This window comes from Sciurus carolinensis, chromosome 12 (assembly GCF_902686445.1).
Source record: "Sciurus carolinensis chromosome 12, mSciCar1.2, whole genome shotgun sequence".
NCBI classification, from domain to species: domain Eukaryota; kingdom Metazoa; phylum Chordata; class Mammalia; order Rodentia; family Sciuridae; genus Sciurus; species Sciurus carolinensis.
Genome location: NC_062224.1, coordinates 71724848 through 71749406, shown reverse-complemented (window position 1 = coordinate 71749406; position 24559 = coordinate 71724848). Strand labels below are relative to the sequence as shown.

Here is a 24559-nt window from a genome sequence, read left to right as displayed (position 1 = left end):
TTCGATTCTCAGGAATCAAGAATGAATCACGTACTCTAAAAAGCACCAAAGGCTAAAACTCTATAATTAAACAAATAAATAATTATATATCTAATTCTAAGAGTTACAAATGTGCTATTATTCAAAAGTACATTCTTTCCCACTGAAAATCCATTTCCTTTTCTCTTTGTAGCTGAAAATTAAGTCATTATAATACAATCAAGACATTGTGTAAATCAAATAAGCAATTTTGCCTGGTGCAAAACATCATAAATTATTAGGAAATATAACCATAGTTAAATAGTAATATCACCATCATCATTACAATTTATAATTATTTTAAAATAGAATTAATTAAAATATAAAACACATTCAACCACAAACACTGTAGACAAATATTTTTATATTTAGAAAACATAAAAGTCACCTTTCACTCATGAGCTCATCTGAGACTTTTTGCTCTTCATATTCCATTTTGTCCTTATTGGTCTGGCTTATTTCCTCACTTTCTAAAACCACTCCTTCATCTTGGACTTTTGGTCCTTGTCTAATTATTTTCAACTTCCTTTTTTTAACTTTATTCTTGGTAAATTCTTGATACTGATAAGCTCTATCATTGTCCATGTCCTGGTCTCTACAACCTTCAGGCAGCTGGGTCATGGTCCGTTTGTTAGAGATGTCCTGTGGGAGATCCACAGCCATGCGTTTCACCTTTCTCCTCCTGCGGAGAGTTCTGTTTCCGAGGTTGTCCACAGAAAAATCAGACTCATGCCATAGAGGTCTTTTCCCTCGAACATTGTTATTTAAGTTTGATGATGGCCTGCGCTTGGCTACTAACATTTGGTCATCAGAGTCGCTATGATCTTTTTTATTATTATTGTGATTTTCTCTATAATCCTTGCTTGGTTCTTCTAAACTAGAATCAGAGCCTTCACTTAAGCAGTGACCAGTCTCCCATGGGTGGTGAACATTGTAAGACCTCCGCTTCCTCCCTCTCCTTTTCCTGGCTTGACGTTTCAGAGGGCAAGAAATACTTCGAGAATGGTCTCCTGTTTCAGCAAATCCACCTCGTGCTTGCTCTGAGCTCTCTTCCAGGGCTGAGACAAGGTCGTGAACCAGCTCCTCCATGGTTCTACTGAAATGCCTACATTTTTTAGAGAATAAAAAAGAAAAAAAAAAAGTAAAGTAACTCTTAACCATATTTAGTCTTCTACAGAAGATGATTCACTCTAAATTGGACTAAAATTTGGTCATTACAAAAGATTTGAAAGCTACTTAATTTTCCTATTCAGTGTATTACCATTTCAAATATTCCAATTCCTTTTAAAGCTTCCTCTTGCATAAGTTCTTTTATTAAATACAGGAAGTTCTTAAAAATAGAGTAAACATAGTATCAGCAACAGAACAAACAGCATTTTTATATTTTTACTATGTAATTATGGAAAGGCTCTTTCAGCTTAAAATCACTGTTCCTTGTCTATCTCCTTCCTTTTTCTTGAACCAGTTTTCCTCAGAGCAGAGAAAACTTTCTCAGTCTCCTCCCTGCCCACTGATTTCTAAATGAAGACAGAAGCAAGAAATCATCTACTTACCACATGGTATACCCAATCACTGCTACAACACAAGAGTCAGGCAGAAAGACAGGTATTGTCAAGATTTATAATACATGTAAAAAGAAAGTTTAGCCAAAGACTAAGCACATATTTAGGCCACACTAAGCATACAATCCAGTGAAGCAGAAACTGTTCACATCAAAATTGGAGCCTCACTAGTCTAAAAGGGCCCATCATTAATTTATTCTGAAGTAGTCTCTGAGGTTTTTTAGTCAGCAAGGATAAGCATCAGTCTTCTTTGGGAACTTTAATAAATTATATAGTTCTTTCCAAACTCAATTCCCCCAAATTTTAAATTAGTAGGTATGATACAGAGCCTAGATATATTATTTTATTTTTAAACATTACAGAATGTTTGGATATGTACACCTTTCATATGAAGACGATGGGCAGTCATGTCTCAAATTGAGTTCTAAAGGCACATAGGGATCAAAATATTCTCAAGTCTCTAGGGGCCTATACAGTTCTAGGAGTCTGTTAGCAAGGGTATGCAAACTCTTCAGCAAAAGGTCACATAATACATATTTTAGGTTTTTTAGGCCATTAGGTCTCTAACAACTACTCAACTTGTCATTATAATGCAAAAATAGCCCAAGCAATACATAAATGAATAAATATGGTTGTGTTCTAGTAAAGTTTTATTTATAAAATCATGTAGTGCCTAGCCTATTTGATGACCCTTGATCTATACAGTCTTTATAGAGTCTTTATAATTTATAATTTCAGATTTTAGCAAATTCCCTATAACGACCTGCAACTATTCCTTTACATTTAATGATAACCTAAGGAAAAAAAATATACATCATGATTCAACTGGATTTACCATTCATAATATTATATGCACATATAGTTTTAACACTTGAGTGTTTACTATTAGCCAGGCCCATTTCTGAGTTTTTTTTCTATGTTCTACCTCATTTTCACACAATGATCTTATAAGGTGGCAGATGGAAAAAACAGATCTCCTTCACTAGATGATATTTAAGTGAAAGAGACAGGATTCAAACTCAGTCTGGTTCCAGAGTACCAATATTTATTCAACTATAGACATGAACTACCCACTTCCAGTATCCAGTCTATATTTTTATAATTAATTTAGCATCAGGCAGTATTACATTAATTGTAACATACATGTCCTCTATATAAAAGCCAAATAACCAAGCATTTAATTTGTTTTGAATAGGAAAAAGGAGTGGGAGGCTACATCAACACAAAATATATGGTAGTATAACTGGTGAAGGTAGAATGAGTAGAATGAGCTCAAAAAAAAAAAACCTAAAATGGTTATTAGTAGAGTGTATATTGTGAGCAATTACATAACGCAGCATTGCCTTAAGGTTGATGTGAGTTTGTCTTTTCCAGACTTATCTCCTTTGGCAATCTGAATGTAAACACACACACACACACACACACACACACACACACACATGTCTGGACACATTTTTCAAACACATGGTGGTTCAAATACATATTTTAAATATTTTAAATAAAGGTCACTTATGAGGGTTCTGTATATAACTCTGGTTTCAGAATATAGAATTAAATTAATAGAAATACAAATCACATAGGAATTGGCATGAAGTCAAAACAGAGGCTATAACTCTGACTGCACTGATAAACCGAATAGATCTTTTTACCATTACCTATATGCTAATAATTGCCTTTTTGTTTTCTCTTAATACAATGAATGTCTTGTTTTTTTCCTTTAACACCATTTTTTAAAGAAATGTGTCTGAAAGACCTATTATCTCCAAATATAATATTGTACCTTTCAGAAAATTTACTTGATGTCAGTCTAACATGTATTAAAACAAGGATCCTTTCTCTAAAAGACTATCACCTGAATCTGGAGTAACTTTCTTTTTGAAGATAGGACATCCTTACCAATGCATGAATAGTTAAAAACATTAAAACATGAAATAAACTCAATGGATGAATATAATCTCCAAATAAAAATGCAGTTTATTTTGAGGTTTATTTAGTACTCTGTTTCAGAAGAAAAAACTTTCGTTGAAGATGTAGCTCAAAGTGCTTGCCTAGCAAGCACAAAACTAGGTTCAATTCCCAGCACTACAAAAACAAAACCAAAAACAATCAAAAAAAATAAAAAAGAGAAAAAGTTGGTAGTCTTAACACTGGAAAATGGGTTAGCATACTGCATTCAATCCTTTGAAATTGGACACTAATTTTTGTTGAAAAAGTACTACTATAACCAAGAAAATATACCAATAATATTATCAAAATGAAAGCTTTCTTAATCTCATTAAAATTGTCAGCCTTATTCAATTTTATGTTTCTCTTAAGACAAAATACACTTAAAAAATTTAACTAAAATAATCCAAATTATTCCATAAATCATTCAAATATGAATCAACTAAAAATTACTTTTAAAAGTTTCTTCCAAAATTTTATAAAACCAGAGAAACATTTAATATAAGTGCAATTCAGAATTCAAAGCACTTTTTTCCTCTACAGTATCTAAATGCTTCTACTAGTTAATCCCAATCAAAGTCCTATTAATGAGCCAATAATATTACACATTTAATGTTAAGCTTAAGTTGCTTCACTAACATTTCACAAATAAAATGGGTTTCGACTGGACAACAGAAATAAAAAACAAGATACCATAGAGTGAAAAATAGTTGTTTTATTTCCTTTGCTTTAGCAGTTGTACTGACACATCAGCAGACTGCTGCATTCAAACACTTTAACCTAATTATTTTAATTCCTTAAATAATACCTTTCCTTTTGGAAGGGAAAATCTGGAAATATAGAACATTTCTGTATAAATGTATACTTATTTAGCATATATACAGTCTGTATGAATTAAAGCAATTTCAGTGAAATTACCTAATTGCCTATTTTGAGGTTTTTATATTTACATTTTTAAAACAATGTCTCTTCATTGGGACTCATTTGGAAAGAAACTGTAATAGTTAACACTGGGTATGACTGAAACAATGGCTCATTAATAGTTTTACATTAATAGTCCAAATGAGCAGAATATCCCCAAACAAAATTATATAAACCCACCATCCATAGAAATTTTAAAACAGGAAATGAACAGATGAGCACTTTTTGGCAGGTGATATAATACTGAGCAATATAAAATGGATGATCAAGCCAAGATTTGATATACAAGTTTTACTTAAGAATTTTTGGCCAAAGGCCAGTTTGTCTGTCTTTTTCTAGGCAATACTAAATATCCAGTGAATGAGTGACTTGCTATCCTTGGGTTTCTTACCACCAGGCTCTTCTTACTTCTGAAAAAGGTCTCCTTGAAAATATATGTTTAAAAGTCAGGAGGAGGAATTAATGAAGAAAACATTGCATTAGTTTAGAATTTCCTTCACGTGTTTCTGGCTTAAGTAATAAAAATAAGGAAGCTACTTAGTTCTAACATACTGCTTATACCTCTCCAAATGATAAGAAGTTGACTGATAGCTCAATATCTCTAAAACTGCTATTAAAATATAGATAGGCGGGGACAATAGGAGTGAAGAACACCCAGAAAACAGATTCCCCCAATAACTAAAAGTAAACTATTTTATCACTAATTATTGTTTTTGAAGCCTCATCAATACCTGCTACTCCTATGAAGAAAAATACAGTATGTATAGAAAAACTGATTGAGAAATATTTCCTTGCAGCTGATACAAATAACTATAAAACAAGAGGATATATATGTTTTTGCTAAATAAACCCAACAAATTCATTAAAAAAAAAAAACCTCCCAGATATAACTAAAAAGTAACCATTGCAACTACTGAATACCTAGTTAAGGAAAAAAATCAAATACTCATCACTTAATATATGGTAAAAATCTTTGCCTCCCTAAAATATGTATAATTTCTTTTACAAAGTTAAGTAATTTTTTTAGTGAAGAGCTAAATATAAGTTAAGTGCTAAGCACTTCTTTTCTTATACAAAGTTGAGTTATTTTATTGGTGGGGAACTAAATGTAAGTTAAGTACTAAATAAAGTAACCCTGTTCACAGTCAACAACTATGCTGATGAATGTATCTATGAGTACTCATAAAACTTAAAAGTCATAGAATTATATACTTCAATATCATCTTAGGTTTTACTAAGACAAGAAAGGTTGGATAGAAAAAGGATTAGTTGGTCTTAAACGTACACAGCAAACAGCCAAACAGTACAGATAAAAATCAACACACAATAGTTGTTGATTGTGACAATGGGTGACTAAACATACAAACAGTAAACCTTAAAAGGCTACACCAAGGGCCAAATTTTATGTCTAACACAGCATGATCTTTAAGAATTTTCTTAAATTTTAAGGTTTCTTCTGCTCATTAGAATTTATAAATTTCCTTCCTTAATAGTACCATTATTAATCAAAATAAGTCTTTATCTTGTTAGTAATTTATTAAGAGACTATGTCTTCAATTTTCTCCTTTCATATATTGGGACATTGTTATTTCAGGAAATCAAGAGTAAACCTAACACTAAATGTTAACACTTAAACTAGTATAGAAATTCCTTGAACTATCCATGCAAAGTATTAATCGGAAGTAACCTTTTTTTCTCTTTTAGAAAGAAGTGCATTGGGGTGGGGAAAACTATTTTTTTCTGAGATGTATAAATGATTAGTTGCAGGTTTATATTAATACTAGACAATAAATATGAAATAGAATTCTCTACAGAAAAAAGGCTGGGAGGAAACTAGAGAACATGTGTTTTAAAATCAAAACTACAAACCTGGAATCTAAATTCTGCTACATTCATTAGCAAAAACACCTTAGACAAACTACTTATCTTCTGATTTCTGTATATTCACCATAAAAACCAGCATAATTTCTACCCTGAAGGCACTGTATGAAGATGAGAGTACTTAAAGTTGAGAGAAGTTAGTTCACCTTTCAACAATCTCTACCCTCAAATAAGAGAAATGGGTCACTGAAATAGCAAGTCATTCCACTTTTAAGGTACAATCTTACCAAGAGTCCTGAGGCTAATAGGAAAAGCAAAGGCCTTTAACATTTCTGGGGTCATGAAGCATTTCAAATGTTGGGATGTTATGGGACAACAGACATACAAAATTGTTGTATAGTTTTAGAAAGTTGTGGACTCTCTAAGGACTCTACCACACTAAAAATAGGCCCAAAGTTCTTTATTAAAAAAAAAAAAATCATGTATATCTGATCTAATATAAAGATATAAATGAAAAAGAAAGGACTAAAGAAAATAATCCTCCCTGGTTAAGAGTCATACGGTTCATCATCAAACTGAAAAACTCATTTCCTAGAATGGGAGCAAAGCTCCACTGACTTGTATTCAATTATAGTACTACTGGCAGCTGCTTTGTCACCTCTGTCACCATGGGGAACACTCAAGAAGTTTGCTTTTCCCCTTACCCTAGAACTTGTAAACCAAAACATGATTTGCTTTAAGGGAAAAAAAGTCTAATTCTACTTTTCAAATTAATGATTTAATAAGGCAAGCTCATTTATTACTTAAACAATCATTCTCTTGATTTTTTTGTTTCATTTAATGACTTTAAGATTCATTTGAAACTTTTATTTCCTCTGATTGCTTTCAAATGCTTTCAAAATGCGAAGTATTAAATTTAAAAAACAGCCTAAATGAAGCAAAGTCAGAGTCTAAATCAAACAATGCAAGAAATTTAGAATGCAAAAAATAATTCATTCTAATTCTTGTCAACATGCATATCTTCAAGTACATCTTAGGTAAGTTTTTGGTTGGGAGGGAAATGAGTCTTGTTTATTGATTATACGTGGTAACTGCTCAACAAATATTTACTGAAAATATGCTTAAATCCTAGATTGGGAATGAGAAGGAAGACAACTGGATTTTAATTATAAGTATCTACCATACTGCTTGACAACAGATTTTTAAAAATCTGCTGGATGAACAAACCAATGATTGACTGAATATACAAACAAATAACAAAAGAAAAATATGATTTGACTAAAAATTTTAGACAATCTGGATATCAAATTTTCTGCTACTTTAACAAGTCAGACACTGTTTTTAGTTAAGTAAATGAGGGTAAAGGCAAATTATCAAAGATGGTTTAAAGGATGCTAAGAAGTTATAACAAAATTGCTTGCCCAAAATTATACTGATTATTACTTTCATCCTTAACTGAAAGAGAATCCTAAGTCAAGTAAACTTGAGAGTAGAAAACCAAATTCAAGATAAAAAAAAAAAACAAAAACCCAAAATGCAATTTTTACTATGCACTTTTCTAGACCCAAAGAAAATCGAAATGCCAAATAGAACAAAATTACAGAAACAAAGGTTCAGAGTCCATACAGTTTATTTCAATGGCTTAAAAAAAAAAAAGGCAAAAAAGAAAAGCCATATAATATAAGTTAAATAAACAGAATATCATAGTTCAATAAAGAAATCATCTACTTTTAAGCACTTGATGCCTAAAAATTAAGAAAACAATCTCCACATTGGAGAGAATGTTTAAAAAGAATATTAACAGAGGAGTTAAATACTTCAGGTACTCCTCAGGGATCCAGGTTGCTTAACAAATCTGGGAGATACCGTATGTTATTCAGATACTAAGGCAGTATACACCAGGATGGTTAGGAATCTTCTTTAGCTACACATGAATCATACTGCATGTAAGACACTTAGGTAAGTTATTTAAACTATTTTCCCTTCTGTGTCACTTTATCTAAAATGCAAAGAATGATGTTCCTACCTCAAAAGAGTTACAGGAGGTGATAGTAGCAACCTCAGCAACACTGGGATTTCATTACTGGGATAAAACAAACATGTATGGTATATAACAGTTGTTCGATTAATGAAAGATTCCATTTAAGAAATATTGAATGATTGGTCAGCTGTGCACATAAACTAGAAAATAAAAGTTCTAGTTCTCTGTAACACATTCATTCTGTCAAATTAGGTACAGATTTTTTAAAAATTATTCAAAACACCAAGTGCTACGCACTATGTTCTACTCTAGTGCCAGCAGAAAGGAGTTGTATGCCAACAAGAAAAGTAGGATAAGTTCTTCAAAAGAGAACCAAAGGACGTTTCTCCATATTGTACAGAGGTACCTACTTTGGATAGGGGTTGCAAATGAGAGGGTCATATTTTTTAAATAAACAGCACTTACCCTACAAATCAATAACAACTTAGTAAAAGCATACCAATCTATATAGCACATTCATCTCCCTCCTTACAAAAAATGAATGGTGAAATATTAAACACACAAGCAGAATAAACTATGGAGTGGTGGAAATGTCTTTTGTTTTGTATGGCAGTTACACAACTATATACTACTCTCAATACTAATAAAATTAAGTATTTAAGAACTGTGCTTTTACTCTATGCTAATTACACCAATTTAAAAATAGCTCATTTTGAACCTGATGCCTACTTTTCTCACTGGAAAATGTGAGAATTTAAAAGTAGCTTAATCAAATGAAATGAATACAAAGTGAATTACAAAATGAACTACAAAATAATCTTTGGATAAGATATTCTTTTAACTTTTCAGTTGTAAGAAATTTTAAGATCACAGACTACTAGAATCCTTCATGGATTCAGAGAATTCCTCAGAACCTTTCTGTGTTCTGCAGCATCTATGATTGGACATGTATTTTAATGTCACATTTCTTTCACCTGTTGGTAAAAACTTTATGTTTGAGGACTATAAGAAGTCTCCTTGTCTGTTTCACTGATTTTCTTGTGCTTACTTGCAGGAAAAAGGTTTGGGAGAAAAACAGGACCTACATCATAGTTTTCAACAAGAAATTCTAAAAGCCATTTTGTCTCTCCAGTGCTAAAATGTGCAGGGCAACTTTGGACAAGCCACTTAAGTAAATATCCTGTGCCTGTGATATTCTGGTATCACTGACTGTCATACAATAAAGAGTAAATTGTGAAAGCACTTTGAAAAATTAAAGCAATACATTATCCGAAAGTGTCATTGGTGATATGATACTATAGACATAATCAAACCCCAGCGTAATCCTGGCATTTATGGGTGTTCCCAAACAACACCCATACATATCTCCTTTGAACTAGAATGGTATATTCAAAGTAGTGGAAAATGGGTAGATTACTCCCCCCATAAAGGGTGGGAGTGGGAGATTAAAGTGATTATCTCCTTCACTACTAAACTTCCAGAGCTCTAGATTTCTGGCATTTGATTTTACAAGAAACTTGTTATGATCTGGCAATTTTAGCGGGGGTGCTGGGAATAAGACTGGAGTAAGATAAAGCACTCCTGCCCATAGTTTTGCCAATAATCAAGGAGAGCTCAATTGCTCTATAATACAGAAAGCTTGACCAACTCCCCCCAATATCCTAAGTGTTACACAAGCCATCACCAAGCATTTACTGTGTTCCTGAACAAATCTTCAGCAGACACCAAAATGCCTCCCTCAAACTGCGTCCATCCCAGGCATGAGTGAGGGCAAGGCCTACATGTCTTCAGATCATCCATCACAACTCCCTCCCCCTTGGATTCCAGGTCTGGCGGCCTCTGGCCAACACATTTCCTGATCTCCCATTCCCGGGGCCGCCAGCCTCACCAGCTGTTCCCGGCGGCTGGAGCTCCGATCGGTTGGCGCCCGGCGGCCCCGAACATTAACGACACCCAGGAGCCTGGCCTCGTGGCTCAGGCCCGAGAACAGACTTCAACTACTACAGCCCCGGACACTTCCAAAGAGCAGTTCAGCATTTTGAGAAGAGCTTCCGGAAGCTGGCTGGAGGCGGAAACCGGATGCTCGGAGCAACCATAATTCTCCTCCCCACTGCTTTCCTTTCTTACAGTCGCCTCTTTTTACTCCTAAAAGAGATAGAGACAGATGTTAAACTTTGTTGCTGCACCCAAAATTCAAAATTATCAATTTATTGCCCTTAAATTTGAAAAAGGATGAAATAAAAGAAGAATGAGCGAAAGTGGAACTCCCGGGACTGGCCTGTGGTTTCGCCCGGTTGCCAGGGAGACCGATGATAACACCAGTTGCAAACCCCTGGCCCAGGGGCCATGGCCACGTTAGCCCGGCTGCAGGCTCGGTCGTCGTTTGTAGGAAAACAGTACTACTATAGGAACAGGTAAGTCGTGAAGAGAGGGATAGCACAAAGGACTGGCTGTCTTTAGCCTCTTATCCTTCAGTGGAAGTTTACCATTAACAAATTTCCGCATTCAGTACCCAGTAATGGGTGCAAACAGAACCAGAAATTTAAGGTAATCTTAACCATACAAGGAGATTAGAGATACGGGGAAGCCACGGATACTCAGGTTGATTTGAGGAAAGTCCCAGCGTAGATAAAATCTAAAGCAAAGTGGGTTTTCCCCCTCCTAGACATCATCATAATGCAATTTGATGAATCTGTCTTCTCCTTGTTGAAGGTTTAATGGCCTTGATGCAGTCACCCAGGCTCCCTAGCTCAATGAGTCCCCACTCTATCTAGGGATCTGAGCCTCTGTTATGTCACAAATATCATGGAACTCAACTGTTCTAGGACTCATTTTCTTAAAGTGAAAGTATCTGCACCATTGTGACAAGATAATTAGTGCCAACATATTAATTAATAAAAGAGGGCAAAGAAAGACATTAGCCCCTTTTTCCATCTCCTTACACTCAAACTTCACATCCAGGAAGAAGTTTATTTTAAAAGTGACCCAGAAAAGCATTGACCCAGGAGTTTTTCCAACTTAAGAGAAACTACAAAAATGTTAATTAGACTGTGATAGAATGCAGTGATGTGGCAGACCACGGGAAAATAAGATATAATCTTGCTGAGCTGTTATGATTTTAATATTTATTTCACCTATCACACTATTTCACTGTGTACCTCTTGTAGTTATCACAATTGAATTTTATGTTTTCGTGAGATAATATGTATTTCTACTCTTAAACTAGAAGCAGAGATAATGACTCTTTTTTGCTTACCATTGTTTTAATCTCCAGCTCCTATCATACTTCCTGACAATAACTACACAATAATTATTTGTTGAATAATTACATTAATGAATCTTTCAATTGTTAAAAGTAACATACTAAATAGCTAGCTAGAAATCTATTTGGTATTCAGAAATTATCTCTTTATTTTGCATCCATCTAGAATGTATGTGGCAGGCCCTGAATTTATTTATGATATAAATACATAAATGAATAAATTCTATCCCTTATGATGCTCACATTCTAGTATGGAATCTAGATATTTTCAAAATAATTGTGCTATAGTAAGATTAAAAAGGAAACAACTGGGCTGGGGAGATAACTCCGTCGGTAGAGTGCTTGCCTCACAAGCACAAGGCCCTGGGTTCAATCCCCAGCACCGCAAAAAAAAGGAAACAACTAACATTGTTTGAGCACTGATTATATATGAGACATTACACTAATAGCTTTCTCATCTATGTCTTTTGATTTCCACAGTGATATGAGTTAAAGTATTAGTCTGAATATTTAGACCTCTAGAACAGTACCGGAGGGAAGCCTGGTCAAATGCCATGTAAGAGCAAAGGAACTAATTTCTCTTTACAGATTTCAGTGTCAACCTTCACCCCTATCTCCTGGCTTTTGACAATGGGCATATCTTCCTAAACTTGGAGATTGCCTGGAGAAACAATGAATGCTATGCAAAAACCGTGATGAAAATAAACTGACATTCCTAACACATTTTGTTTATAATTACTAGTAGCAATATAATACTTTTGGTTTGAAAGGATTGTTAAAGAGATGAAGGAAACAAAATTCCAAATTTTGCCTAATTTCCTAAATTTTAACCTTGTTAAAACTTGTTGAAAATGAAAATTCTGATTCAGTTTGTCTTGGTGCCAGAGAATCTACATTTCTTACAAAAATTCATATGAGGCCCCACTTTGCATGAAAAGGAAGACTGTAATAAAGGAATTGTGTATGAGCTTTTCTTACATTTAATTCTTCAAAGTCCTTATGAATTATATATATATGTGTTATATGTAATATATATGTAATTAATATAATAATAATATATAATATGTGTATATATACCTTAATTACATGAAACAATGAAACTGAGATTTAGTTAGGTTGAGTAATTTGTGCAAGGTCACACAACTACAAAGTATTAAAGCCAGGTCATCTTACTCTAAAACCTATGCTGTATATTATGACTCAAGATTTCCTTCCCACTAAACTGGACTGAATGATTAAGTGGCATCAAGCACCACAATCTAGATGTCCAAAGTGTCTTGAGTATATTGTTCCAAATCCATTAACATGTAGGAAACAGTTGAAGGAAACAGGTTAATTTCTTCTTTGTTTCTTTCAAAGTCTTCTATGTCCATAACAAAGTAGTGGCAAAAATGCTACCTGATGATGGACACTAGAATGATGCTGAAGTTGAAAGTGGAATTTCTTGGGAAAATAAATTGAGGTTGATCTTTTTCATATGTTGTTTTCTACATTTAAATTCTACTTGTAATATTAATATTGATTCTTCTTTATCTCTTATGACTTAATTATAGCATTCTGCATTTTTCTCATTACCTACCAGAGGCAAATTTTGGAATTTTTAAAAATCAAAACTTATGATGGCTTGTTACTTTTTAAAATTCATTATTGTTACATAGGCTTTTCACATGTCACTGTATTTTAAGCTACTTTTAAATTCTTATTCTTCTATCAAAATTTCTTATGTATAAATTCTATTTTATTTTAGATTTTACAATAAAGGAACTCATTTCTGATATTTCATGTGTGAACTTAATGCATAATAATTAGATTCTCAGAACTGTATGAATTAAAAATGCACTGACTAAACATTTCCTTAGCATGTACTATGTGCTCATCACTGTTCTAAATATTGAGTATATAATGGAACAAAAAATCTTGAGGAAAACAGAACATCAACAAACATTTATAATATTTCAACTTGAGATAATATTTCACCTTGGGATAAAGATAGCAAAAGCTATAAAGAAAAGTAAGTTGAAGAGAGGGAACAAGTGTTCTGTTTGTTTGGAGTGGTCAGGGAGGCTCTTGTAATCACATGATCTTTGTGCAGAATCCAAAAAAAAAAAAAAAGGAATGTTTGGGCATTCTGGATAGATATGTAGGGGAAGAACCTTGGTGAACTTCAATTTCAACAGCAAGTATAAAAGCCCTGTTGACAGAAACCTGTGTTGAGGACAGTGGAGAGCAGAATGAGCAAGGCATAGGTTAGCAGAATGTGGGCCAGATCATTTGGGACTCTTAATCCACATAAAGATAAAGGATTCTACTCTGATTGAGAGGGGAAGCCATGGGGAATTTCAGCAGAAGCTGACATCATCTTTCTGTCTTTAAAAATAAATAGTACACTCTGACTTGTTTTTAAATTGAATAAAATATTTTGCTTTTGTTTTTCTTTTTTGTTTTCCTCCTCCACTTTCATCTTTATTAGTTTAACTTTGTGACTTGATTTTGTTTCTTAATAAAATTTTAGTCTAATTTTCTTCTATAAATGAAAAAATAAATAATACTTGAAATAATTTTAAGCCAGATATACTTTTCTAAAGATAAATAAGCAGAAATATGCCTGATACGTGGAAAATATTTTTAAAAATTGACAAGTGAAGGGAAAATTGTATGAAAGGGAATGTGAAAAAAATCAGTTGTGGAGGAAGAGGTCTAAAAATTCTGTTGAAACAACTGTAGAGATAAGCATCCATCTGTCAAATTTCCAGATCTCTAACCACCCAGAAGGGATATGGAATAAAGATAATGTAGGCAGAGAAATAAATATTGAATACCTACTATGTTAGAGCACTCTGTTAAATGGTTTAACAAACATTATGTTAGAGCACTCTGTTAAATGGTTTAACAAACATTATTTGATATTTACAGTACTCTTATGAGATGATTTTTTTTTTTATTCCTACTATGTACCTAAGGATATTAGATATAGTTTAAATCATTTGGCCAAGATCTGGTGAAGTGTGACCCATTTCAGACTAAATTTGAATTTCTAAAAGGGGTGTTTAAATCATTAAGTCCTTGCATGGAACTAAGTGCATCAAATGCATAAGATCCAATCTGCCTTTCTGAGGTCTAAAATTGAGGAAAAGAAAATATGTAACACAGTGGTCTCTAGTAGAGATTCATGATTTCCCCATGTTTTATTCCCCTGTATCAATATGAACTATAATTCCCCAAAACTGGAATTTATTATTCATATAAATATAATTAATTATTTTTTTTACTCCATCATGATCATCTGACTACAATTGTGTTATTAGTCTGGTAAGTTGAATCAGTATCCTTCAATTTGTTCAATACTCATAAGCTACATAAATAGCAGTTTTGTTGGATAAATGAAATCTTCCTCTGATTCTAATTAATTTCTGAATACTCTGTTACAGCCGAACTTAATTATGACTAGTAAAACTTAACAAGCTTTCTTCCAAAACATTGGGACTTTCCAAATCTTAATTCTGTGTTACCTTAGGTTTAAATGTAAACTCTTAAACTGTTATTTTTACCTTGCTTGAACTCTTTAAATATCAGTTTTATCATCTGTAAAGAGAAAATGATGCCTATTACTATGTTAACTAAGAAGGTTAAATGATCATCTGGCATGTTAATAAGCACCCAATAGATTTATAATTATTGGAAATTCTTGTAAGAAGACAAAGTATAAAATGCATATGATACACACAGCGACTATTAGAAATGCAGTTGATAAGTTTGATCTCTATTCCCTGTATTCCTTTCCCTATGGAGACCTTAAATAGTTTTATTGATGTGTTAGTCTAAATTTCTATAGATATAGTTATAATATGATTAAGTATATATAAACATATTTAATGAAGTACTTTCACTCTAAATGCACAGCTCAATGATATTTACATTGGTATATATGGTACCTGTTTAACCCTCAGTCAGACAAAATTCTGCCTAAAGAATGTATTTCTAAAACCAATAGCCAACATCAGATATATTGTATTGGTGAAATAAAATATAAATTGTTCCATTTAATTCAAAAGCAGAATAAAAATTTCACATTAATCCTGTTTATGCATCATGCTGTAAGAGAGATAACAATTAGTATGTTCACTGCTGTCTCACTGAATGGAAAAGAAATTGTAAGTAACTATAACTGACTATCTGTCCATCACTGCCTAGATGACCCAAGCAGACAGCCCTACATAAATATCAAGCAACCGAATATCTATCAGACAGACAGAAACTTCACAAGTCATTTGAAGAAATGTTAGTTTGGAGCAAAGAGTTTAAGCCACAAAATCAGAAGAGATAGCTACTGTGGGGTTGGAACTGATGGAGGAAACACATATAAACTTTAATAAAAATGTGATGAGAACTTTTACAAAGATAAAAATTAAGGTAAAAAATGTGCTACAATCAATTTTAAAATTAATTTTTAATTGAAAAATGAATTGATAATTAAAAGAATAGTTATTACTGATATGTAAATTTTTTTAGGAAAGCAAATGAAGGAAATCTCCATAAACCTACAAGAATAGAGATCATGTTTCATATTATTAATACTATGGAAGACATACCAGAGGGCTTAGTGTGTGAATGATAGTTATTGCAGAATTTAGAGTATGTGTGGGAAAGAGGTTATGAGGAAATACTGGGAAAAAAAACTTTTCTAGCAGTGTGGAGATTCCTTAGAAAACTTGGAATGGAACCACCATTTGACCCAGCTATCCCACTCCTTGACCTATACCCAAAGGACTTAAAATCAGCACACTACAGAGATACAGCCACATCAATGTTCATAGCTGCTCAGTTCACAATAGCCAGATTATGGAACCAACCTAGATGTCCTTCAATTGATGAATGGATAAAGAAACTGTGATATATATATATATATATATATATATATATATACACACACACACACACAATGGAATATTACTCAGCCATAAAGAATGATAAAATTATGGCATTTGCAGGCAAATGGATGAAATTGGAGAATATCATGCTAAGTGAGATAAGCCAATCTCAAAAAACCAAAGGACAAATGATATTGCTAATAAGTGGATGATGACACATAATGGGGGGGTGGGAGGGGTTAGTGTTAGGGTTAGAGTTAGGGTTAGGGAGGGGGGCAAGAATGGAGGAAGGAAGGACTGTATAGAGGGAAAAGAGGGGTGGGAGGGGTGGGGGAAGGGAAAAAACAACAGAATGAATCAAACAACATTACCCTATGTAAATTTATGATTACACAAATGGTATGCCTTTACGCCATGTACAAACAGAGAAACAACATGTATCCCATTTGTTTACAATAAAAAAATTTAAGAAAAGAAAAAAACTTTTCTAAAGTGAAGAAAGAGTGTAGCTTTGATGGTAAGGGACTCTCTGAGTTCTAAATGGGGTTTCTTGAAATGATACAACCTTTTAATGATATACCAATTATTTGGTATAATTCAAAAATATAGAAGAAAAAGTCTAATCTAGACAGAAGAGAAAAAATTATTTGCCAAAGAAGCAGATGCATGGATTCTATATCTGCTCAACACAGGAAACTAGAAGACTGAAAAACAATAATTACTCATGATTCAGGGGAATTAGCTAAGAATCCTAGCACAGATACATGTTTTGGGGAGGATATGAAAGGCATTTGAGACATGAAAGATTTAAATGTCTTCCATTTGCCCTTGTCTGAGGACATGAATTTAAGAAAATACAGCATTATGTTATCAACTAAAAATTAAATCAGAACAAAGACCTCAAAATAGGGGAAGAAAAGCAAAATAATAATAATAATAATAATAATAATAATAATAATAGACACAACAATGAAAAATTACACCAGTAATATTTGTTTAAAGACCGTTATTTTTGTAAGATTAATTGGATCCCTTGTATGTTGCTAAAGAATCCAGTTGCTTCTTTTAAATTCTTTTTGGACATCTTGGGCAAGTTCAGAAATTTATTATGCATTTTTAGTCTTCCAGGTGATTTCAGGCATTAGTCTTGGGAATTTCCTGCTAGTAAGTGCTATGGTTTCTTCTTTTTTCAGCATTTAATATCAGTTTCCTCAATATTCTTTCAGCCTACATGAAAAGCTGTTTCACTAACCTTTAGAACTTCCCCATCTCCTCCCCTATCACTCTGTCCCAAAGCCAGCATCATAAAGTTTTAAAGTTTTCTAATAGTCAGTTTTTCATCACTGTAATCAAAATATCCTAGAACAACTTAGAGGAGTAAAGGTTTATTTTGGCTCACAGTTTCAAAGGTTTAGTCCATGGTCAGCCAATTATAATGCTCCTGGCCTGAGTAAGACAAAAAATCATGGCAGAAATGGTTGGCAGAGGGAAGCTGTTCAGTTCCTGACAGCCAGGAAACAGAGTAATTGAAGTCCTAGGAACAAAATATAAACCCCAAAGTCACACTCTTACCGACCTACTTCCTCCAGCCACACCCTATTTGCCTATATTTAACACCCAATATAGTAGTCCTTTCAAGTTATTAATTCATCAAATGGCTTCATCCACTGATTAGGTTACAACTCTCATAATCTAATTGTTGCTCCTCTGAACATTTCTTTATTGTCTCACATGAGCATTCCAGGGACCATAACTATGTAGCAGTGTACTATACTACCAGTTTTCTCCCTTTTAAGTGTTATGTATTCAAGTTAGTAAATGTGTTTCTCTGACTTTAGAAATTTTAGTTTTTCTTAGAATAGACTTTGCCAGAGCAAGATTATATGATGCTTTAAAGTTTAAAGTTTTATAACATTTTCCTTTACTCATTATGCAGTTTTGTTTATCTGCTTATATCATGAAGCTTAGATACCTAATTTTTCTATGCAAATACAATTTTCCCAATAATGTTCATTGAATAGTCCAATGTTTTCCTTACTAGTTACAGAATGGTTAAAGGCATAAAATTGAAAAGAAACAAAATTGTATTATTTACTGGCAGGATGATTGTGTACATAGAAAACCCTAAACCACAAGGAAAACAAAAATAATTAGAAATACTAAATGAATTTAACAAGATTACAGAATACAAGGGAACACAGAATCATTTTTATATATAATAGAAATTGATATTTATAGTTTGAAATGCAATGCCATTTTAATTGCTTCAAAATGCATGCCATTTGACCCAGGAATGGCAGTTCTTCTATTGACCTATAGTAGTAGTCTGATGTTTATACAATTTGTGTATGAGAGTATTTTGTGTACAGGGTTATATGCACAAAAGCATTTATTAAAACATTGTCTATAGTAGAAAAAACCTGTAAATAACTTGTATGTATTTGAACTAATGTTACTAAATTAAGGCATATGCACATGATAGAATATACATAGCAGTTTAAATTAGTAAAAATTTTATACAAAATAACATGAAAAAAATCCTTGAAACAAATTAAGGTTAAAAAGATCATAGATACATGTATTATACTTAATGTGTTCTTTTACATGAAATTATAGAAACCTAAAACTATGGTTCTGGAGTAAAACATAGCAAGCTGTTAATGGTGGTTAGATTTTGAATATTGAAAGAGGGGAGATTGAAAACAATCTTAATTTTTTCTCTATTTTTCTTTATTGTCTAAAAATTTATATTGAACATTGGGTAATCATGTACCATTTGTGAAACAAATAGCAGATAAATAAGAAAAAACTTGTTCGGGACAAAGCTTTTGTTTTCAAAAACATAACTTAAATATAAAATAAATGACCATAAAGATATAACTTATTACAAAACTTGCCCCCTAGTCATGAAAAACTAGAAGTTTAAACATAATACATTAAAACTTAGTTTTAAGTGTCGCTACAACAGATAGTAGGATATGATCTTGAAGAAAGAAGAAAACAAATGAGGTTAGCCAATTGCCCCAGTTTTTTATATGGAAGCAATTTCTGAACAAAATCCAAACTCTACAGGCATAACATTTGTAATGTCTCACATCTATTCATAAATTAGTAATGGTTAAAAAGATGTAGCAAACTGTGACTCATAATCAGAAGGAAAAAAAATCACAGAAACCCAGAAACAAAACCGGTCAAACCATCAGAGAAGGATTCTCTAAACAGACATTAAAAATATGCTGAATAACTTAAAAGGAAAATATGAATATAATGAAGAGTTAAATTGAGTACTAAAAAGAATTAAATAAAACTTTTAGAGAGAAAAGCTTAGAAGTAAAAAAAAGTTCAGTTTACACACACATATATATTTAAAATTATTTAAACAAAAATCTCAAATTTACAGAAACAGTACAAGTATAATACAAAGACATTTTTCCTGAATCAGATTAAAGTTACAACCTGATTGCTCATTGCCCCACAAATTCTTTACATGCAAGGATATTTTGTATAAAACCACAATTCAAAAATCAAAATCAAGAAATTAATAAAGGCATATTTCTACTCTCTAATTTTCAGATGTCATTCAAGTTTTTCCAATTGCCTGAATAATATTCTCTAAAGCAAAAATGATCGTTTGTCTTGTCTCTTTAGTTATCTTGAATGTAAAACTTTTTTCAGCCTTTTTTTGATTTTCATGACCTTGATACTTTTGAAGACTATAAATCAGTTATTTTGTAGAATTTTCCTCCATTTAGGTTTGTCTGATTTTTCCTCTTGATTAGATTCAGGTTATATATTTTTGGCAGGGATATCACAGAAGTAATGCTGTATTCTTCTCATTGTATTCTTCCAGAAACTCTGTGATTCTGATTCTTCTCATTACTGATGATATTAATTTGGATCATTTGATTAAAGTAATGTATGATAGGCTTCTCCACTGAAATATTCTTTTTTCCTTTGTAATTAATTAGTTTTATTTAAAAGCAGGTTCTTTGAAACTATGTTTATTTTCTATCCTCATCCAACTTTTAAGTTTATATCAGTATAGTTTCATATTGGTCAATAGTTTAAAATATATTATCCTTATTTACTGCATGGCAACATTGTTTCAGACTAGGCCAGTGAGAGCTACTTCAGGCTTTCTTCTCGCTCCTGATCATTTTCAGGCTGATCTCTCTCCCGCTTTTCCTGCCCCAGTCCTGGAACCATTCATTCCTCCAAGGAGGTCTGGCTCCTTTTAGTGAGTGTACATTGCTATGGGGCATTGCTGCTCTAACACCTGCTCAGTGGACAGAGCTAGGGACTATGTGTATGCATACATTCATATGCATTTTACATCTATACTTATTTTTTTTATTTATTTTTATTGTAAACAAATGGGACACATCTTGTTTCTCTGTTTGTATATGAAGTAGAGGCATACCATTTGTGTACTCATACATTTACCTAGGGTAATAGTTTTTGATTCATTCTGTTATTTTTTCCTCCCCCCCCACCCCTCTTTTCCCTCTATACAGTCCTTCCTTCCTCCATTCTTGCCCCCCTCCCACCCCCCCATTATGTTTCATCATCCACTTATCAGTGAGATCATTCATCCTTTGCTTTTTTGAGATTGGCTTATCTCACTTAGCATGATATTCTCCAATTTCATCCATTTGCCTGCAAATGCCATAATTTTATTATTATTTATGGTTGAGTAATATGGGCTAAGGAAATGAACAGACACTTCACAGAAGATCTACAAGCAATCAACAGATATATGAAAAAATGTTCAACATCTTTAGTAATAAGAGAAATGCAAATCAAAAGTACCCTAAGATTCCATCTCGCCCCAATTAGAATGACGATTATCAAGAATACAAGCAACAATATGTGTTGGCGAGAACATGGGGAAAATGGTACACTCATACATTGCTGGTGGGGCTGCAAATTAGTGCAGCCAATCTGGAAAGCAGTGTGGAGATTCCTTAGAAAACTTGGAATGGAACAACCATTTGACCCAGCTATCCCACTTCTCAGCCTATACCCAAAGGATTTAAAATCAGCATTCTACAGAGATACAGCCACATCAATGTTCATAGCTGCTCAATTCACAGTAGCCAGATTGTGGAACCAACCTAGATGCCCTTCAATTGATGAGTGGATAAAGAAACTCTGGTATACTTATTTTTATATTAACCAACATTTATATTAAAATCCATGACTTTACATTGACAACTTGATTTAAAATTCAACACCACAGATTCATTCTAGGTTTTCTGTTTTGTTTTTCTCTCTTTTACCCTTCTCTCTCTCTCTCTCTCTCTCTCTCTCTCTCTCTTTCTCTCTCTCTCTCTCTCTCTCTCTCTCTCTCTCTCCTCTCTCTCTCTCTCTCTCTCTCTCTCTCCCCCTTCAAGACTGGTCTTGAACTTCTGAACCCAAGCTATCTGGGGCTACTGACTTGACCTACCAAACCTTGCATTCCTTTCCTTTTTGGACACTGAAAAACCTGGTTCCCACTATTTTTAATATATTTACTTATTTGATCAATTCCTCTTTATGTAGCCAAACATTTATCACTACAACTGCCCCTCTTACCTGGATACCCTTCTCATACAGCGTTGGCCGTGTTTCCCATAAGGAACTATCCACAGACTTGGATGCCCTCTTCATCACTCTTGAACTCTGATTTCCTGTGCTGGCTGCGCTCACCTTTCCTTGATATCACAAAGTCTGGCCTCCTGTCCACAACACACTCTACTTACTGAACTCAGACCATGCTGTACCCCCAGGAAGTCCCAACATAGACTCTGACCTTTCCCCATACAGGATCTGATACACTTTCCTCTCCCTATACACTGTAACATAGAACACTGTTTTCCCTGCCCATTACCAACAGCTTTAGACTTATTTTTTCAGTAAATGAAGAAAAGTAAAAAAAAAAAAAAAACAAACTTAAAATGCGTAAATAATGTAAATCAGTGAGAAACTACGAAAACTCCTACTTTATGGTCTGATATTAATGTATTTGCAACCCCTTATTCATTTATCTGTGAAACAATAATAATGATGAGAGCCATTAATAAATTTTAAAAATGCTTCTCATTTTTAAGTGTAGTTCTATTTCTCAACATCAGTTGCCTCTTATTAGGCACATGGGTTTAATCAGAAAACAAAGTATAGATTAAATAAAGTTTCTGTCTTTAAGGACCTGAAAATTCTTAAGAATGAATAGTGAAATTATGGGCAAAATAATAATCTTTTTCCACATCGGCATATCTGATAGCATAAGGCAGAAAATATTAGAATTTTATTTCTATTGTCTAAGATAGTTACATGTTTCTGACAATGAAAAAGTATTGGATTTTTAATCTAGTATTTATTCATAGTTAATACATGTAGGTTAGACTAAGCACAGCCTGTTTATATGTAAAAACACTTTTTTGCATATTACTGGGAACTTAACTACCATTCTTTTTTCATTTTTTATTTATTATCAGTTAATGTCTGATCACTAATGATACACATGAATATAGTGTTATCCAGTGTTATAGTACTTATTTCTAGCTGATGATGAAGTGACTAGAAACTTCCGACTTTTTCTTCATGTTTATTATATTACTGGTAATACTTTCGGTCTTTCATTATTATTAATTCATTTAGTATTCATTGTGATAATACTGATCATAATAAATTTATTTCAAATTCATGTAGATGACATATTTTATTCACTGCTATAGGATTTTCATTGTAATTTGGAACTAATTAATATACCATTAAAATAAAGTGTTACCCACATTTTTCATTTTAAACATAAAATGTCTAGCAGTTCATGGCATATTGTATGAGTATTCAGCATCCCAGCGGTAGCCCAAGTATCCGTAAATTTCATTTTTAAGCAGTTAAAAAAAGGGCAACAGAAAAATGTGTATAGAAGTCAAATTTTAGCACATAAGTAAATGCTTAGCAGTAAGTTAACTAATGATTGATTCTTTAATGTTTCCTTCCTTTATTTGTGGTAATGGCAATGTCCTTATTAGTAAATATGTGCTTGTTTTTATATACATTATGGTTGATATTCCAAAAAGAGTTTGTTTAATTTTCCATTTGACTAGGTTCACCAGGAGAAATTTAAGAACAGATTCAAAACACGGTGAATTTGATTGCTTATTTTCTATATTTCTAATGACAATTATAAGTAAAGAATAGGTTCAATCTAAAATATTAATAGCTAATATGGTAACAAATACCAGTTCATAAAAAAGTATTAGGTGTAACTGTGAACCTTATTCATAGTTCTCTTCCTTCTTTTCAGCAGCCAGTTGTTGATTGTTGAGGGAGAAGGAAAAGCAGTAATACAAATAAAAATATATTTTTAAAATGGCATGTATATCTACTATAGTTGCATTAAATGTTAGTTTTTTTTTTAAAAAAAAAAAGGTTAAATAACTATAGGAAACAGCTCTATCCCATTATAATACTTTATTTCTCATTAGTGTAGTTCAGTGAAATTATATTCCTCACCCTCTACAGTCTTTGACTTGTCCACTCTGTTGAACATGGTATTCCTCTATCTTTGCCATATTTGCTATAAATTACATTTATGATATAACGGCATAATGGCATAAGTGACATTTTTTTCATGTTCCCCTGCCACATCTTGTTAGTGGATATGATAGAAATGATAATTTCTTTTAAACTTGTAATTCCTTGAGCAATAACCTTGTTTTCCATGACTTCTTCACAACATTTGGCACTTCTTAATCATGTCTAACTTGATGTCTTTCCATTAACTTCTGTGACACTGTATTATGTTTGCATCTTATAATTGACCTCATTTATTTTTTTGTCTTGATTTAATATCATTCACTATAAATATAAGTCAGAGATTATTAAACCTTGGGAATGTATGGTTCCACTTTTCATACAGATATTCAAGTTCTTCACTTATAATGTATACAAAACTCTGAAAACCAGCGTTTTCTGCCTTGGTTTCAACTCTTACTTGTCTCCCTCCACTCCCTCCTTCCCTTTTTTTTCCTTCCTCTCTTCCATAAACATTTGCTCAATTCCTCAATGTATCAGATACTTTACCATTTGTAGGTATATAGATGTCAATAGAATGTGAACCCAGTCCTGAAATAGAAAGATATTATAATTTGTACATAGAAGAAAGTTTAGCATACTATGAACATAAATCTTTTTG

At 32.8% G+C, this 24559-nt stretch overlaps 2 protein-coding genes across 4 annotated transcripts in view; one reads left to right on the top strand and one right to left on the bottom strand.

The window, feature by feature from the left end:
* Positions 1-10343, bottom strand: part of Gpatch2 (G-patch domain containing 2) — a 181784-nt gene extending 171441 nt beyond the window's left edge. The window contains exons 1-2 of one of the 3 annotated variants that reach the window (XM_047520771.1): positions 10136-10343; positions 407-1123 (exon numbers count right to left, since the gene is read on the bottom strand). In XM_047520771.1, coding sequence (XP_047376727.1) covers positions 407-1123; positions 10136-10191 — 773 coding nt within the window. In that variant the 5' untranslated portion in view covers positions 10192-10343. The remainder of the gene's footprint in view (positions 1-406; positions 1124-10135) is intronic. The other 2 variants (XM_047520770.1, XM_047520772.1) reach the window with 2 other exon arrangements.
* Positions 10344-10522: 179 nt separating this feature from the next.
* The window catches only part of Spata17 (spermatogenesis associated 17), a 175602-nt gene continuing 161565 nt past the window's right edge, over positions 10523-24559 (top strand). The window contains exon 1 of the mRNA XM_047519967.1: positions 10523-10661. Coding sequence (XP_047375923.1) covers positions 10594-10661 — 68 coding nt within the window. The 5' untranslated portion in view covers positions 10523-10593. The remainder of the gene's footprint in view (positions 10662-24559) is intronic.